Source organism: Epargyreus clarus, unplaced genomic scaffold (genome assembly GCF_041222505.1).
Source record: "Epargyreus clarus isolate Ecla_fem2 unplaced genomic scaffold, WU_Ecla_fem_2.2 ptg000011l, whole genome shotgun sequence".
NCBI classification, from domain to species: domain Eukaryota; kingdom Metazoa; phylum Arthropoda; class Insecta; order Lepidoptera; family Hesperiidae; genus Epargyreus; species Epargyreus clarus.
The window spans coordinates 391,807-410,441 of record NW_027332219.1 but is presented as its reverse complement, the minus strand read 5'-3'; the positions used below and the strand labels follow the sequence as shown (position 1 = coordinate 410,441).

The 18,635-nt window shown below is 36.4% G+C and overlaps 1 protein-coding gene across 1 annotated transcript; it reads right to left on the bottom strand.

Annotated features, from left to right (window-relative positions):
• Positions 1 to 292: 292 nt before the first annotated feature.
• Positions 293 to 17,962, bottom strand: LOC140745738 (putative serine protease F56F10.1). The gene is made up of 10 exons (XM_073077631.1): positions 17,777 to 17,962; positions 12,609 to 12,793; positions 7,194 to 7,304; positions 6,219 to 6,352; positions 5,694 to 5,832; positions 5,258 to 5,406; positions 4,613 to 4,741; positions 2,525 to 2,657; positions 1,333 to 1,530; positions 293 to 517 (listed from the first exon to the last, which is right to left on the bottom strand). Exons 1-10 carry the CDS (start codon positions 17,960 to 17,962, stop codon positions 343 to 345), a joined length of 1,539 nt encoding a protein of 512 aa, XP_072933732.1. The 3' UTR covers positions 293 to 342.
• Positions 17,963 to 18,635: the final 673 nt, after the last annotated feature.

The window sequence follows — 18,635 nt, the reverse complement described above, 5'->3', positions numbered from 1 at the left end:
AATATTTTCCTTATCGATACAAGTTTATGTTCTATTTTCTTATTTATAAGCTTCTATCTCTTATTTTTTAGAGCATAAACTTTCAAAATTTCCTTGGTTTTCATCTACGTTACCTATAGATTTTACAAGCCTGTCTCTCAAAAAAAAAATACTTTTACGTCCATTAAGAAGATATGTTTCAATGTACATAATTACATTAAATTAAAATAATTATACAGCTATAAGTATATGTATAATTGGTAATATCTAACATTATTTAATACTAACATATTTGCAAAAACTTAAGCTCTTTCCAAGGTTAAAAGTCATAACATTATTTTATACTAACATCATCTAAATAACTTAGGCTCTTCCCAAGGTTAGAAGTCCAGCGAGTATGATTAGTGTGAAGGCAGGTACAAGAGCTGGTGCTTCGGCGGCGGGCGGTGGTATTGGTCTGCCGAGGAACGCCCTCATGTGTGTGATGACGGACTGCTTGGCTGCTTCCAGCTCTAGGGTTTCGTTTTCACCTGTTGGTCTGTAAAGCAACTTGTTTAAAACTGTTTTACAAGGTGGTAGAACCCTTTGTGGTTCGACTCCGGCGGCACCACCGCCACACCTATTTCTACCTAATAACAGCAGTGTTAGACGCTGCTGTGTTCCGATTTGAAGGGTGTGGTAAGGGAGACAGATTTTTTCGAGGCGTTCCAGCTTAGTCCACAGGGTAGCGGCGCATCTGTGGCCGACCTCAGGTAGGAATATCTAATCCTATCTGGGGTTGATTACAGATGTCCATGGGCGGCAGTAGCCACTTACCATCAGGTGGACTGCATGCTCGTCTGCTGCTCCTATATTATAGAAAAAAAAAACTTTGAGGATGGTAGAGTCGTTATTCTGGTGTAATATGTATCCAAGTTCCATTTTTGGGTCTACAAACATATATTTTTTATAGTTGAACCTAAAGATAAGGCAGACGGGCTACCGGATTGAAAGTAGTCACCGTTGCTTATAGACATTTGCAATACCAAATGTCGCGTCAATGCATGGCCGGCCTTGAAGAAGAAATTTTTTGCTCGTGAATGAAAAAAATCCTGATGAAAAATATTCCATTCAGAGGAGAGTTTCGAGATGGGAAGTGGGATATATTTCGTGCTTTCGTGGAGCCAAACCACGAAGTGTTGCACCACCTATGAATAAATATTGCAGCCAAATAAATCAACCCAAACAAATTTAATATCACTCCTTATAATATTTCCACACCTGGGACCTTTATATGAAAATCGATTGTAAAAAATAATGTAAACATCTCTCTACGAGTATGTATAAAGCATTAAAAATGTTAATTGAAGATACCTGATAGCTCTACAGTGTGACACATTAGGCACAACATACACAGGCGCGAGGGGGGTCGCGTGTGTTACGTTGGGGCCCATCGGGGACCAGGGGTCCAGACCCCCCGCCACCGACACCACGTTGTCCGGCAAGAAGGTTAGGCCAGCGAAGAAATGGTTGGTTCGAGCGATGCCTGATCTTAGCAGCTCTTCGTTGAAGCTGGGAATGGAATTGTATGAATGAATTAATGAAATAGATGGACAGATAGATAGATGGAATATCCTTAGAACATACTTCAGTAGATTGTAACAATAATACACCGTTATATAGGTTAATCTTACGTACAGTGACGATTTGACGGTGGGAGAACCCTTTGTGGTTCTACTCCAGCGGCACCACCGCCACACCTATTTCTGCCTAACAACAGCAGTGTCAAACGCTGCTGTGTTTTGCTTTGAAGGGTGTGGCAAGGGAGACATACTATTCCGAGGCGTTCCAGCTTAGTCCTCATGGGTAGCGGCGCATCTGTGTCCGACCTCAGGTAGAAATATCTAATCCTATCTGGAGTTGATTACAGATGGCCATGGGTAGCAGTAGCCACTTACCATCAGGTGGACTGCATGCTCGTCTGCTATTCCTATATGATAAAAAAATGTCCATGGTCCATGGACTGCATGCTATATAAAAGTTGCATTATTATTGCATTATTTCTGAATGTATTATAAAAAAACAGTAGAATAGAATAGAGTACAAGAGCTAAGATTAAACAAAATTGGCACAAAAACAGAGCAAAATCTCAAAATTGAATTAAAACGTATTGTAATTAGAAATTAACTATCATGTACTCAAACGAAGGAACAAATCGTGAAGGTCGCTTTCTACACTCACAACCCCACACTAAGATCCCCAGTGATCATTGTTTGTCTGGCCAGGAATCGAACCCGGAATCCTCTGCACGTCAGAACTTCTTGGCAACCGCGGTTCCTCAAAGTAATTGTTTAACAACGACACCCAAAACTTTGAAAATCAGGGCATCGCTTCGAAACTTGGATTATTTAATTGAGAATTAACGGTTCCACCATACTTCTTAGACTAATTTTTTTATAGATATTTTTGTATCTCTCTGTTATTTCAAGTGTTGCAATTATCCGAATAAAATGTTTCTTCCCTTCTTTCTTAATGGTGTCATAACTAGGACTTTTTGATAACTTACTTGACACCAAAGAAGTCCTTGCACATCTGGTGGAAGTACTCCAAGGGTACCGCGTTGAGGAAGGGATGCCGGTCGCTGCTCGTGGTCTGGTACCACCCGTACTCCACACACGTTTGGTAGGTCCAGAGACGCACTGGGGAAAAAACGTACTAAATAAACACTATCCTTGAAGGTAGGACCCTTTGTGGTTCGACTCTGGCGGCAACACCGCCTCACCTATTTCTATCTAATAACAGCAGTGTTACGCGCTGTGTTCTGGTTTGAAGGGTGTGGTAAGGGAAACATACTTTTCCAAGGTGTTCCAGCTTAGCCCTCAGAGGTATCGACGCATCTATGACCGACCTCAGGTAATAATCTAATCCTAACTGGGGTTCATTACAAATGTCCATGGGCGATAGTAGCCACTTGCCATCAGGTGGACAGCACGCTCGTCTGCTAGATGTGGTTGTGGTGCCGCCGGAGTCGAACCACAAAGGGTTCTACCACCTTTACCCTTCTGAAATTGTAGTGTGGAAACTAGCCAAAGTCCCTTTAATTGTGAATGGCGAGCAACATGAGCTCACAGGTACAATAATGGCTTGATAATGAATCGTAATGGTTACGATCGTAGAGCCGCAGCCGAAATGCTAGTTACGAATTCATCTATAAATAACAGCTGGTAGATAAGGGCTTTAACACATCTGCGATTCGATATTTGACAAATGATCCTATTTAAAGGTACGAATATATTCGCATTTGTCTTTCAACTTTATGGCCCAGATGCTTACTTACTGTAATCAAAAAGTATCTGTAAAATACTATTTAAAGTTACTATTTAAACTTCTCCTACTACTCTTCAGGACTTTATTATAATGGCGGAGGTATTAGAACACTTCGTGAATTGCATGCTCGTATGTTTTATTTTAAACAAGAGTAAGCCTATACTTACATACCGCCTGAAATAAATTATTTCCTAAACAATGACATTTTCTAACTTTTTTATAATACAGAATAACATGCAGTCTCCTTATGGTAAGTGTCTACTGCCGCCCATGGCCATTTCTAAACCCAGATAAAATTAGATTCCTTCCTAAAGTCAGCCACAGATGCGTCGCTCGCTACCCCTGAGGACTAATTGAGGACTGCCTCGGAAAAGTATGTCTTCCTCACCAGACCCTTCAAACCAGAACATAGCAGCGCTTAACACCGATTTCATACGTAGCGTAGCTTACTTCTTGATATCAACGTTTTAATAACAGTTTAAAAAAATATTTTTTGTGAAGAATATGTATTATAATATATATTCGTCACTAAAAAATGCACCTCTGTTACTACCCTTCTCAAGTATTAAAAGCGAAATATTCACGCTACGAATAACTTAAATAACGAAGCTTTGACAACTTCTAACAACGAGCCCAAAACACAAATTAACTTGTAAATATTCAGCCACTAGCGAGAACGGATTACAATATGGCCGCTCGGAAGTAGTTTGTGATTTGTTTCGGGAATACGGATCGTGATTAGGTACAGCTGTACAGGTGAATTAAATGAGAATTCTGTTTATTTGCTCGAAAATTTTGTGTTATTTCGTATGTCAGTCAATAGGTTAATCTTAGAAATATACATTTACTAATAGGCCTGCTTATCTTAGATCGCCTCGTATACATTATTACTTATTTTTATGCGAATTATTTTTATTTTCAATAGCTTTTTTGTGAATATTCTTTTTGACATTTATAATAAAATTTATTATCAAATTAACTATCTTTCCGATATTTGTCAACTAAAGATTGAAATTTGACAGTTTTTAATCGCGCCTGTTATTATTACATAATCGATTTAATATTATTACCTACCATAGACAGTAATTTTTAGTATGAAGAAATTGTCAAATGTAGATAAGTTTAGATGACTATACTGTATTGATCACGTGTATCCTTGTGGAGACTTTTCACAAGTCCTCAATAGATAGCGCTTCTAGGATTTCTAAATCACGCTATCGAAGTTTTTTCACATCTTGCATATATACAAGCTCCAAGCCGAAACTACCGGAGCTGGACATGAAATATCCCTTTGTTAAATGTCCCTTGTGTAGAAGAGGGTACTTACTAGTGACATCAGGAGCTCTGAAGCTTGTGTTGGTGTGTGCGGCTACCACTTCGGTATACCTGGTCTCGATGCACGGTTGCGGCCAAGGGTGAGACGTTATCCAGTTTGCTAGCCTTTGGACTGCATCCGCTGTAATTTGATCAATTATTTCACTTAAGGATATTTTCGGAAGAGGATAAACTAATTCTAACCATCACTAATCCATTTATACAAATCAGGTCTGAGTTTACGAGTCAGTTCAGGATTAAATTCGAATGATTGTGACTAGTTTCAATACGACAGTATCCTCTGGCATTTAACATTGATGTTAATGTTTGTCATTACGAGTACATTGGAAAAATAACTGTCAATTTTTATGTAATAGATAAAATGGACTCGACACACATTTTGAATCACAAAAAATTACATGAATTTATTTTCTTGGATACGTTAGATACGAGTAGGATTTATCATGGTTTCGAATCATAGATAGCATTTAATTAAACATTACTACATATAACAATAGATCTGTGAAATCTACCAATTCGGACTGGGCCAGCGCAGTGGACTAACCTTAAATCCCTCTCACTCAAAAGGAGACCCGTGTTCAGCAGTGAAACAGTAATAGGTTGATGACATAACAAGACAAGATACACATTCACTCACGAACAGAGGTATCAGTGATGACACGGCAGGCGTCCGGGATATCTCCAGGCGTGGCGTACTGCACCAGGTACGCGAAGGTCTCCGTGATGCCGTACCAGAAGAACGTTGCGACGTCCAAAGGCACGCTCGCCTGGATTTGAGTGCAGGTGCTGCAAAAGACGGTAATCACTGCCTAAGATATAGCAAACCTAATTTTGTTTGGTATCATTACCAATTTTTTTAATTATATTGAAGTATCAAACGGGAAGTCCAGTTCATGTTAAGTGGGTACTGCTATCCATGGACACTTGTAATCAATCCCAGATGAGATTAGAGTCCTACGTGAGGTAGGGCACAGATGCGTCGCTACCCTTGAGGAAGTTGGAACGCCTCGGCTAAATACATTTTCTTTACATACTATGTAGTAATATCGATTCTTATATCTAAAATTCCTTACTTGAATAGATTAGAAATCGTAGTAGCTCCAGCAGGTTGTTCCAGCATGGCCGTCATGCGTTCCACTGCCTCCGCAATACTCGCCACACACTCTTCACCGCCCTGGCTGCGGAGAGCTTCTGTGATCACTTCCAGGTATTCTGAAAGAAAAGTTACAATTTAAGATAAAATCGCTGCATAATGTGGCTTTATTGAAATACCTAGTCTAACTTGGAACAGGAAATTGGACTTTGGTTTGGAGGATGTGGTAAAGCACATAATAACTGGTGTTCCAATTTAGGTTTCTGGGTTCTTCACTAATGAACTTCGGTTAGGTATCCTTGATTCGAAAATGTCTAAAGGATATTGTCTACTATCTTCATGTAGATTATAGTCCAAATAGATTACAGTCCAAAATATTTCAGTACATTCAAGAGAAATGTATATTTGCCTTCCTCAATTGAAAAGTGGAGGAATTAAGAGGAACATTTCTATCAAACCTTTCAAACGTATCGATAAATCCTTTAAAATAAAAGTAAGTATTTACCAGGGAAATCCTCCTGAGCATGCAATGGTCCACTATCAGAGAAGACAGCATCCACGAGGTGAGGGTAAGCGAGCTTCATCCAAGTCGCCATACTGCCCGCGTAGGAGCACCCTACCAGACCCACTTTACCATTCCTGGGGAAAAGTTTTTTATAATAAAGGTGTAAACGAGCAGACAATACATCTGATTGTAAGTGGCTACTGCTGCTGGACATCTGTAATGAACCCCAGATAATATTACATTCCTACCTGAGGTCGCCCACAAATACACCGCTAACTCAGAGGCCTAAGCTGGATAAGTATGTCTTCCCTACCACACCCTAGAAAGCAGAACACAGCAACGCTTAACACTGCTGTTATTAGGCAGAAATAGGTGTGGCGGTGGTGCCGCCGGCGTCGAACCACAAAGGATTCTATCACCTTCAAATTAAGGGTCTTATTAAGGCAAGTGTAATAATACCCAGGGTAGGTAGACTTAGATTCAAAATAGTCTAATTTTGAATCTCTTGTAACATTCATGGTGCAGTATAGCTTAGTGAATGCAGTGATAGCCTAGTGGTTGAAAAGCCTCTCAATCGAGGGGTCCCAGGTTCTAATCCCAGGCACGCACATCTGAATTTTCAGTTATTTGCGTATTAGAAATTAATCATCATTTGCTTAAAGGTGGATGAAAATATCGTGCAGAAAAAGTACCTGAGAAATCAATTTAAAAAAAGCTTCATAGGTATGTGAAGCCTACCAATTTGCACTTGGCCAGCATTCCAAGAGAGCCAAGTCTGTCTACCAATGTAATTTCGATAAGAATTATTTAGGTATTCTAAATTGAATATAAGCATTTTTTCAACCTCTAAAATTGCAAGAAAATTTTGGTCAATATTAAGTAAAGATATATTTAGTAATTGTATGACTATACCTGCTCGCAACAACTTCAGAGCGGACTAGCTTTTTGGCGTGGACTATACAATAATAAGCTTACTTGTATCTCCCTCTCTCAAAGTCGTCGCTCTTCACGTACTGGATGAACTGGGCCAGGTCGCCCAGAGCCTGGTCCACGGTCAGGTAACGCAGTTCTGAGCTTGCAGTGTTCCTGAAATCGGTAAAACTTTAATACACACCCACACACACACATTAATTGTTAAAACATTACTAGCAACTATGATACCGTGATTACACACGTTATCGTCATCTAACAATTGTCCCACTTCTGGACATGGGTGTCCTTTTAGAAAGAAAAAGATTACAAAATGCAACGCAGTGACCAAGTAATTGGCCAAGGGAATTCAAATTTCAAATACTTTTGAAATTTTTTTCCAAACTTTGAGACGTGTATGTAGCGAATTCCCGCTGCTCGTCAAAAGATGGCGCTGCTGAATCACGCTATCGAAGTTTTCTAAACATCTTGCCTATATACAAGCTCCGAACTGAGACTGTCGGAGCACAGCTCCCCGGGCATGATCACCATTCGGGATCAGAGGTTCAAATCCCAGGCACCTCTGAATTTTTTAAGTTATGTGCAAATAAGAAATTAATGATTGCTTTAAAAATAATTATAGTTCAAAAAACTAAAAAACACGCTTTTATGATAAAATCAACTAAAAAGTAGAAAATAATTTTCAATCTAAGAATCAATTAAGGAACAGTAAATAGTATAATTGTGGAAAAAGTGTGGGGTGCTTTTCGAACCTGATAAATGGAGCGAGAAATTATTTATTAATTTTTAGTATTTCTCGTTATAGCGACCACCATTATTTATCGTTTGTAAAAAAATCAAGTGTCTATCTATTACGATTTAAGAGATAAAGCCCAACGACAGACGAACAGACCGCAGAGGGTTTCGTTTTAACCTTTGAGTACGGAATCCTAAAAATCATTCTACAAGAGGGCATTATAGATATGTTTCAGAACATTTGAGTTATAGGGAAATAACATTATTATTTTCTAAACTAAAAATCACGATATAAAAGTTACGCCTATTGAAACTAAATAGCAATAATTATTATTTGCAATCTAAAGTTGCGATGAACTTTGCTGAAGGTGTTTGAAAAATCTCGCCTCGAAAATCGTTAATCCAGAGGATGTTGATAAGGACAATGGTACAAAACTATTAATGTTTAAAATATTGAATTGTCATCGGTCCTTAATAAGTATGCCAAATTTCGGGTTAATCCGACGTTTTGAAGGGGGTTAAAATCATGTTGAAAGATTCCGTTACATACTAACATACTAACATACCAACATACCAACATACCAACATACATACGTCTGAAGCTAATAAAAGCGTGTTAATTAAGGAAAATATCGTGAGAAAATCTGCATGCCTAAAATTCTAAAAAAAAGTTCTCAAGAGTGTCTGAAGTCTACCAATTCGCACTTGGCCAGCGCTGCGCTATGACCTAAACCCTTCACTCAGAGAAAACACCCATGCCCAGCAGTGGGACTATAATAAGTTGACAACAAAAAATCGAAAAATCAGAAGTGTGTGCCAAGAGCTTCAACGTCAATCCTTCAGATTTAAACAAAGCTACAATAACATATGAATGGTATTAGATAAATAGTGCCTATAGTTGAAATTGCATAATTCGAACAATAAGCTACAAGTGAGTATGGGCAATGACCACGCCGGTGGCAACGCTCGTGTCATCATTTGACTCCGGGGTTATTCGGGCGACGCGGTTAATTCGCGGTCATAACAGGGCTGCCACTCACAACTTTTACGTTAAATTATTATTATATATCGACTTACTAATAATTAATTGCTTTTTAACAACATGTGGAAACGCTTATAATACTTAGGAACTTTTTTGTTAACAGTACGTATAGTAAGTCACCCTTTGATATGAATATAAAAACGCAAACTTTACTTAAATACTATATACATCTACTTAATATACTACTTAATATGCATGTCTTATACACAACAAATAACGACAAATCGACATCTATATTTACAAGTATTATTATTTAACAACACGTTTAACATAATAAATAGATAGAACAAAAGCTTTAAACAATATATCACATACAACCTTGACAATTTTACGCATAAATTGAATTATCAGTTGAATTCCTTCGCACTGCACCTACGGTGTTCATACACTCTACATTTAACTCTTATTTTTTTTTTGCTTACTCATTCTCATACTACGAGTACATATTTATTTCATAATGTAGCAGAGAAGAATGCTGTCAATCAGATGGTAAGTGACTACCGGTAGTAGTCACTTACCATTAGTTGGTCTGTTTTGACTCATGAACATCTGTCAACCCCAGATAGGATTAAAATTAATTTTATAGGGTAGGGTAGGTTAATGATATCTTTTGGTATTTTATTATAGAAAAGAATATACCTACCTTACAACATCTATTTCTTATACATTAAAATATTCACAAGTTGTCAACCCTGAACACTAGTTTCATTACTAAGATCGTTAATACAGCGCCCACGCCTCAGATTATACTCGCGTCAGATTTTTAACTTTAAGGCGTTTACAAAGAGATATTTTTCAAAATAACCAACGTCGTGTGAACATTTCGTGTTGAAAACAGGATGCTTACAATCACGGTAGAGCTATTTACTTCATAAACTGTTTCATTGTGGCACAGGTTTCACAAAATGGTGGTTAATTTTACATTTAGATCATAGTTCTTCGTGCTCTAATGTAAAGTATATTTTAGAGGAGGTTTTTATCTACTTTATTTTCTATCTTTGTCCTATTTCAATCTTATTAATGTAATTTAATTTAAATTAGAATTACATGTGACATATTTGCATACTCTTTGGGTTAGGAGCATAGAACTTAAGTATTTCACATATGTATTCTACCTTATTGTGCTATAAATGAATTGAATTTTTATCTCTCGGAAACGGTATCTTTTTAGCAAACAAATGAACTCCTATTGACGATATTAGTTGAGATGCGATTGGTAGATAATAGTAGATTTCTTAGGCTTTCAGGTTAATACACGATCATAGGTGGAGGTATAGCTTTGTTAAGGTAGGTAGGTGGAAACAATCGGCTGAATTAATTTTTCGCTATACTAATTGACCGGAATAAATACCTTTTTAATATTTGTCTGTGAAAAGCAAAAACGTCTCGGTCTCCATTTTTGTAGTTTCGGCTATGTAAAGGGAGAGCGGTGTCTGTCACATTATCAGATGTCCTTGGACGACAGCGGACACTGGCAGTACTTACCAACAGCTGGACTGCATGCTAGGTAGGACTTTATAACTTTCGTTCAACATCTAACGACCTACAAAGTATTACATTGAAACACATTGTAGAATGTAAGCTACATTCGAATTCTGTACCCTTAGTATGAGTTTTTACGTGTTTTGTATTTGTTTACTTATTTCCCATACATTTCCAATCAGTTCTGATACCGTCCGCTAGGGCGCTGATTGGAAATGTATGGGAAATATGTAAACAAATACAAAAACAGTGGTTTTTTGTAAAAACGTAAAAACTTATACTAAGGGTACTGTGCTGCAATTTCAATTCAATTACCTTTTAAAAACATAATTTGGGCTTCATTTACAACTTTTTACCCAAAAATAAGACAAGTCCTAAGTAGGTAATTCCATATATATGCTGAGTATAATGGCGCGGGAATGAGCCAAGTGTGAAAGGGGCTGCCAAGTACTTTGATTGTGAAATGAAACATGATAACCGGAAACTGGGAAAAAAACAGAAAATGGTCAAGTGTGATACGAAATTACGGAACTGGGTTCAGTAGATTTATTGTTCAATAAAATTCTCATTTTAAACGTCTGCTTTATTATCCCCTCAAATTAAAACATTGTATGTTTATGCAATTTCATACAACTTACACCATAATTATTAGAGAAAATACTTTTGATATTAAATTGTAATAACTTTTGATAGTGTAAATCGATTTAAAGAATATGTCGTTAATGCATTGAATTTGATTTTAATTTGATGCCATTTTTAACAGTCAGACAAACATACAGAAAAAATCCAAGAATTATAGAAATCTTACATATTGTCAGTGAACTCTTAACTAATATTTTGCAAGCACGGTCGAGGTAGAGACACACAAAACTTACATTCTGATTATCCGTATCACAAAGCTATGTGATCTGTTTAAGTATACTACAGATGTATTGTGATTTGTGAATAAATTGTTTGATAAAATTAAAAAGGTGGTTAAAAGCAAATATCTGTTGTGGAGACGTCACCGCGGGAACTACATTTTGTCATCAAATACTTTAAAATCTTACAAGACATTACGTTTAAAACCTTTTATCGCAGACAGAAGCTTAAGAATACAAAGAGTACTTAGTACAAATGTCAGAACTACAATAGGGTTCTAACGATAGAACCCAAAGCGCACTTGGCACCCGTTCAACCTGCATGTGACACGGATTTGGCGCGAAATAAAGGAATGTGACAATCCATATGGTGTAAAGATTTATAGTTTTAAACTTAGGTTTTATTTATTTTGCCACTTACAGGTTTGAATTTTTAATTTTAGGATGTACGGAACCCTAAAAATCAAACGCTGCTGCTATACAACAAAAATCATTTGGTTTCACTGCGGAACTAAGACTTCTGTCATCAAATATTTTAAAATCTTATAAGATACAAATATTAAAATAATAAAATAATATAAGATAACGTTTAAAACCTTTTATCGTAGAAGCTTAAGAACACAAATAGTACTTAGTACAAATGTCCGAACTACAATAGGGTTCTTACGATAGAACCCAAAGCGCACTTGGCACCCGTTCAACCTGCATGTGACACGGATTTGGCGCGAAATAGAAGAATGTGACAATCCGTATGGTTTGTAGATTTATGGGGTAAAACTTAGAATTTATTTTACCACTTAAGGTACCATTCATATCTACAGATCAATATATCGTGTCAGATAAAGATATGACTTCAATACAGTATTTGGCAGGCACGGCCTGTGTTTAAGACAATATGAATACGTTGATATTATTTTGTCTGCGATTGCCCGTATGTGTATGTAAAGGATGAACTGAAATAAAGTTTGACACTATCAAACTATTTCATTTTTGTGAAGAAAATGTAGCAGACGAGTATGTAGTCCCACGTGATGGTAAGTGGTATAGTCCGCGTAAAACTGCTAGTCCGCTCTGAATATAGAAATGAATCGCGTCGCCATAGCAAATTGTATGACTACACCTCGCCACAACTTCAGATGGGACTAGCATTTTGGCGCGGACTATACGGCCGTCCATGGACATCTGTAATAAATCCCAGATAGATTAAGATTCCTATCTGAGGTCGGCCAAGAAGCGCCGCTACCTCTGAGGAATAACCTGGAACACTTCGGAAAAGTATGTCTAAGGTCTAACTAACATCGTCATCCATAACACTTTAGGATATACTCGTATGTTACTTACGCTGTAGGCCAAGTCTCCCCATAGTACCGATGCTCAGTATAGAACAGTCCCGCTTCTATGTCCCTAGCGAGCTCGAAGGCCAGGCCGGTCCGCAGCCAGCCGTCCGAGATGGCCCACTCACCACCCACGAATATTAGTATATCGGCGTCATATAGTCGCGCGAACCTTCCGTTGAAGAGGTAACGCTGAGAAGAAAAGAAAAATATAGTTTAAAAAACTAAAAAACACGCTTTTATGATAAAATGAACTAAAAAGTAGAAAATTATTTTCAATCTAGGAATCAATTAAGGAACAGTAAAGAGTATAATTGTGAAAAAAGCGTGGGGTGCTCCATTTATCAGTTTTCGAATAGCGTCCCACGGTTTAAAAGATAAGAGCCCTGTGGCACACGAACAGACAGCGGAGGGTTTTACCCTTTGAGTACGGAATCCTAAAAATCATTCTAGAAGAGGACATTATACATGTTTCAGAAAATTTGAGTTATAGGGAAATAACATTATTATTCAAAATTAAAAATCACGCTATAACAGTTATTGAAACTAAAAAGTAATAATTGTTACAATCTAGTAACTTTGCGATGAACTTTCTCTAAGGCGCTCGAACAATATCGCCTTTGAAAATCGTTAATCCTGAGGATGTCGATAAGGATAATGGTACAAAATTATTAAAATCGTGTATTGTCATTGTTTTTTGATAATTCTTCAAAATTTTAAATTAAACTGAACGTTCAAAGTGAATAGAAATCGTGTTCAAAGATTCCGTTACTTAGTTACATACATACATACATACAACCCAAGCTAATAAAAGCGTGTTAAAAATAAACTAACGATACCGACGTATACCTTAAAATCTCAATTAATTTGGTGGTAAAAGTCAAATTTCATTTCATTTCCTACCTAATATGGGAAGTGTGACAGATTCTATTCCTGAGATTAAGTTTAAAGTGCCTTGTTCAAGTGTCTTTCACTTAATCTATACTACGAGTAGCAGTGATAGCCTAGTGGTTAAGAAACTCGGCCTCTCGATCGAAAGGTCCGAGATTCAAATCCCAGGTACCTCTGATTTTTCAAAGTTATGTATGCGTATTAGAAATTAATTATCACTTGCTAAACGGTGAAGGAAAACATCGTGAGACACCCTGTGTACATGAGAGATTAATAAAAAAAAATCTCAAATGTATGTGAAGTCTACCAATACGCACTTGGCCAGCGCGGTGGACTATGGCCTAATCCTTCTCATTATGAAAGGAGACCCGTGCCCAGCAGTGGGACAGTAATGGGTTGATAATGAATACTACGAGTAATATTATAAACATTGTAAGGGCTAATTTTCGGAAATACTGAACCGATTATGAAAAATCTTTCATAATCAGAAAGTTACTCTTCTGAAGTACTATAGGCTATGTTTTATTAGGATTGAACAAAAAATCAGAGAAAAATAATGGCATATGTATATCAAGTCAGCGGAAATTGGGTATCTAAACGGTTCGGTATAGACGAACAAAATTTTCATAAAAAATGTTGCTCTCTATTAGTTCTCACTGCATAATTGCATAACAAAAATATAATTAATGCGCAAAGAAGTGGGCACTGGTCAGCTAGTGCTTTATAAACATAAAATTAGCCTAGCCTAAAACTACTTTTTAAGTCAGAAATATATTCCATGATTTGCCTATTAAAGACCAATGTTTGATATTTTTTGTAGGCAATACGTTATATAGATTTATTTATACATAATGGACGATAGAGAGACTGATGGGGACAAATACAAGTTCTTTTTAAAATTCAATGTACTTGGCATTTACGGCGTAAATATTTTAAAGCTTAGCTTACTTGTGTCTTACAGACAGACGTCAATTTGATATACATATAGAGATATAAGACCGTCTGGTTGGACACCTGTTCACAATTTTACCATTCAGTACACGGAGTTGGTTCCGGTGGAAGGGCTATATATCGTCGCATCCCATTCTATCTACGCCCTTGGTTGACAAAACGATATTTGTCATATTATATTATAGACCAGTGCCGAAGCCTTTAAAAATGGTAAAAAATGAAAAAAAATCACAATAGAATGAAACCCATTGGAAAAGGAGGGGAATATGATCAAAATGAAAGGAAAAATAAATTACGGTCGATCCGAGTTCGGGAAGTGGGAGGGGGTGAGTTTTTAAGGGTAAAAATGGTTTATCTTGATTTCCGGCTAAACTACACGTCCTATGCGAAAAAGTTCAATGGCAAAGTTGTAGGTAATAAAAAGATCTACAACTTTTGTATTTGCAATTTTTTCACATAACCTCAAAATTTGGGTGAAAAATTCAAAAAACCAAGTTTTTGGTTTTTTATTTATATCTTATTCAAAAAATTTTTTATTTTTACAAAATTTGGTGAAAACTTACCTTATTATGTCCCAAATACACTGTAATTTATTTGATTAAAAATATTTATTTTTTCGCCTTATTTTCACTTAATATCAAAAAAGCACCCTAATTTTCAATCGAAAATTCTGACGTCAAAATATCAGCTTTTTTCAAAAAGTTTGGGGGCTTTTTGTTCGTTGAAATATCTACTTTCTGATGGTGTAAAATAATATACATTACTATAGGAAATGTTCTCAGAAAATGCAAAACCCCAATTGTATTTATTGTCGATTCTCTTCTTGCTAGACTCCACTAAACGATTCAAAGCTGATTTTTTTATTTCATACACTTGCTTGTCATCTGACTTATTGCAGATTATACAACCAGATCCATCCATACTGATAATCTGAAAAGACAAAATTAAATTAATAATGCCTTCAAAGTTTTATCATGAGTATAACTAAATTTGTTTGTATAAAATAAACGAAATTACTATTTTTTATTCTTGTACTAAAATATCATTCAATTTTAATTTTTTAGGTTATGTTATGTTAAACATACTATTTATCAAAGAAAATATTACTATTTTTATTTTAAAGTTGATTAATATAGATTTAAATACAGATTGTATTTACCTTGCTATGTAGATTCCAAACGATTTTTTGAATAAAGTAAATTTCTCACAATTCACTTAGAGTAACTGAGCCTGCACGTGTATTTTTAAAAACGATGTTGTACACTGCTCTGTATCTCGAATACTGGCTAACGGTTTTTACAGCTGCTACGAAATAGCAGGTATGTAGTAAGGCCCAGACCCTCCTAGGTCCGTCCCCACTTCTCTATGAAATAACTTACAATGGGCTAAAATTTACCGTAGGTCACTCAGGTATATAAATTATCTTAAAACAGCAGTAAATAGACATCTACAAATATTATTTAAATAAGATTCTACAACTTTTTCAAAATATTGTAGATGTCTTATTAAATATTAACTTTATTAACTTATTTGTTTGTTAATTATTGAAGCATATTTTAATTTGCAACTTTTTCGTTTATCAATAAAACATGAAATCTTACGTTTTTTGAGTAATTAAAGTGTAAATTTTAATAAATACCTCAAAATTGTACATAATGATAAAAAAAACTTTTTCGAATTTGGGTTTTTTTCAATTTTTTGCATTTTCTGAGAACATTTCCTATAGTAATGTATATTTTTTTACACCATCAGAAAGTAGATATTTCAACGAACAAAAAGCCCCCAAACTTTTTGAAAAAAGCTGATATTTTGACGTCAGAATTTTCGATTGAAAATTAGGGTGCTTTTTTGATATTAAGTGAAAATAAGGCGAAATAATAAATATTTTTAATCAAATAAATGACAGTGTATTTGGGACATAATAAGGTAAGTTTTCACCAAATTTCGTAAAAATAAAAATTTTTTTGAATAAGATACAAATAAAAAACCAAAAACTTGGTTTTTTGAATTTTTCACCCAAATTTTGAGGTTATGTGAAAAAAATTCAAATACAAAAGTTGTAGATCTTTTTATTACCTACAACTTTGCCATTGAACTTTTTCGCATAGGACGTGTAGTTTAGCCGGAAATCAAGATAAACCATTTTTTACCCTTAAAAACTCACCCCCTCCCACTTCCCGAACTCGGATCGACCGTAATTTATTTTTCCTTTCATTTTGATCATATTCCCCTCCTTTTCCAATGGGTTTCATTCTATTGTAATTTTTTTTGGTTTCAAAAATTATCGACCCTGGTCTATTATGTAGTAGACTCATCTCATGATTTTAGGTGTATCTGTTTTAAATCAATAATAACTTTCTGATGTTATGTCTTTGAAGTAATGTGCGTATTAGAAAATAATTATCCCATGCTTTAACGGTGAAAGAAAATATTGGAAGGAAACCTTCATCTCTCGAGAAATCTTTAAATAAAGTTACCAGAGACAAGTAAAGCTTACCAATTCGCACTTTGCTAGCTCAGTGGACAGTGGTCTAAATTTCACTCTCACATGAGACCTGTGCTTAGCAGTGGGACAGACATGGGTTGACAATACCTCCCTAACTATTTCTTAACTAAACTAATTCTACCATGTTTTTATAACGTAGGAGTAGCAGACGAGCACGCAGTTCATCTGATGGCAGTGATGATCTGTAATCAACCCCATATAGGATTAAATTCCTACCTGAGGTCGGCCATAAATGCGGCGTTACCCCTGAGGACTAAGCTGGAATGCCTCCTAAAACTATATATCTCCCTTACCGTTACTACAAACCGGAAGCATAGTAAAGAAATAATAGTAGCACAGCTTCATACAAATTGGCCTCCGCCGGTTTGAATGTGTGCGTAAGTAGAACGAAACGTAAATGTGTGCGTAAGGCTGGACCGATTTGGCTAATTTTAGTTTAGAATAATTGTGGAAGTCCATGGAAGGTTTAAAAGGTGAGTAAATATGAAATATATTCTGTGGCAGTAAAAAAATGCCGGGTCAGTTAGTATTTAACTAAAAATAAAAGTGACAACCCTATGCATCACTGCAACAGTAGGTAATTATCTCGTCGAGAGGCCTTAGCTAACCTACTATTCTTTCTTTACTATGCCGGAACACAGCAGCGCATCAGTGGTAAACTGCTGTTATTAGGCAGAATTAGTAACTAATTCTAGCAAATCAAATCAAATCAATTTTTTATACAAAATAAGTCCTTTACAGAGCACTTTTTGAATGTCATTATATCTACCACTTTACAGTGTTTTGTTACGGAGAAGAAGCGGCGAAAGAAGATCTTATCATCTTACCATAGGAAATGTTTCAGTATTAGAAGCATCGAAGTGGTTTAGTCGGACCCGCAACCACCCTTCATCAATGTGAATGTGGTCCTCTGATCGGCTGCTCGGGGCCACTGGCTCGAAGTCCCGTATCGCCAACGCCGAGGTTATGAAGATCAGCAACCACCCTGAAATAAAAGTAGTTTTGGAACCCATATTTTAAACATTTGATAAACGAAAGTATTTTTTTCTGAACTCAGATTTTTAAAATATGATAAACGAAAGTATATTTTAAATCATATTTTTAAAAATGGTAAACGAAACTATTTTTTTAATCAAGATTTCCAACATTGATTTTTTAGACTATAAAAGTGGCAGACAAGGATGTCACTTTTATAGTCTAGGATATAGGATGGAGGACAAGGAGGAAGGACAAGTCTGCTAGCTAGCTACTGCCGCCCGTGGACATCTGCAGCAACACCAGGTAAGATTAGTTTCCTGCCTGAGGTCGGCCACAGATGCGTAACTACTCCTGAGGAGTAAGTTCGAAAGTCTCTCCTAAGTACATCTCCCTTACCATACCCTTCAAAACAGAACATACTGTGGTCGAACTATATTATTAGCTTAACTACAAGCACTGCATTACTTAGTTTAAACGAATGGTAGAGCATCTATCATAGCCTTCAGGTAGAACATGTTCTTTATGGCAAATGGATGTCTAAGGGAGGTAATGAACACTAAAGTTGTTTTCCACCGCACCCTCACCGAGCCGATACCGAGAACGAGATTATTTTAGGGCCCATTTTAATATGTCGTGACGGCGATAGTTTGTCCACCGCGACCGATGTCAGCGGTTTATTTTGATCCAGCTGCCACGCATGTGACAGCA

What these genes read in the sequence shown, in the direction of transcription:
- LOC140745738 (XM_073077631.1), bottom strand. Translation starts at nt 17,962, where the DNA reads ATGGGTTCCAAAACTACTTTTATTTCAGGGTGGTTGCTGATCTTCATA. An exon ending in CAGAGCTCCTGATGTCACTA is followed by an intron (nt 2,658 to 4,612) that starts GTAAGTACCCTC and finishes TTTTTTCCCCAG; the next exon opens with TGCGTCTCTGGACCTACCAA. An exon ending in TCACACTGTAGAGCTATCAG is followed by an intron (nt 518 to 1,332) that starts GTATCTTCAATT and finishes GTTGCTTTACAG; the next exon opens with ACCAACAGGTGAAAACGAAA.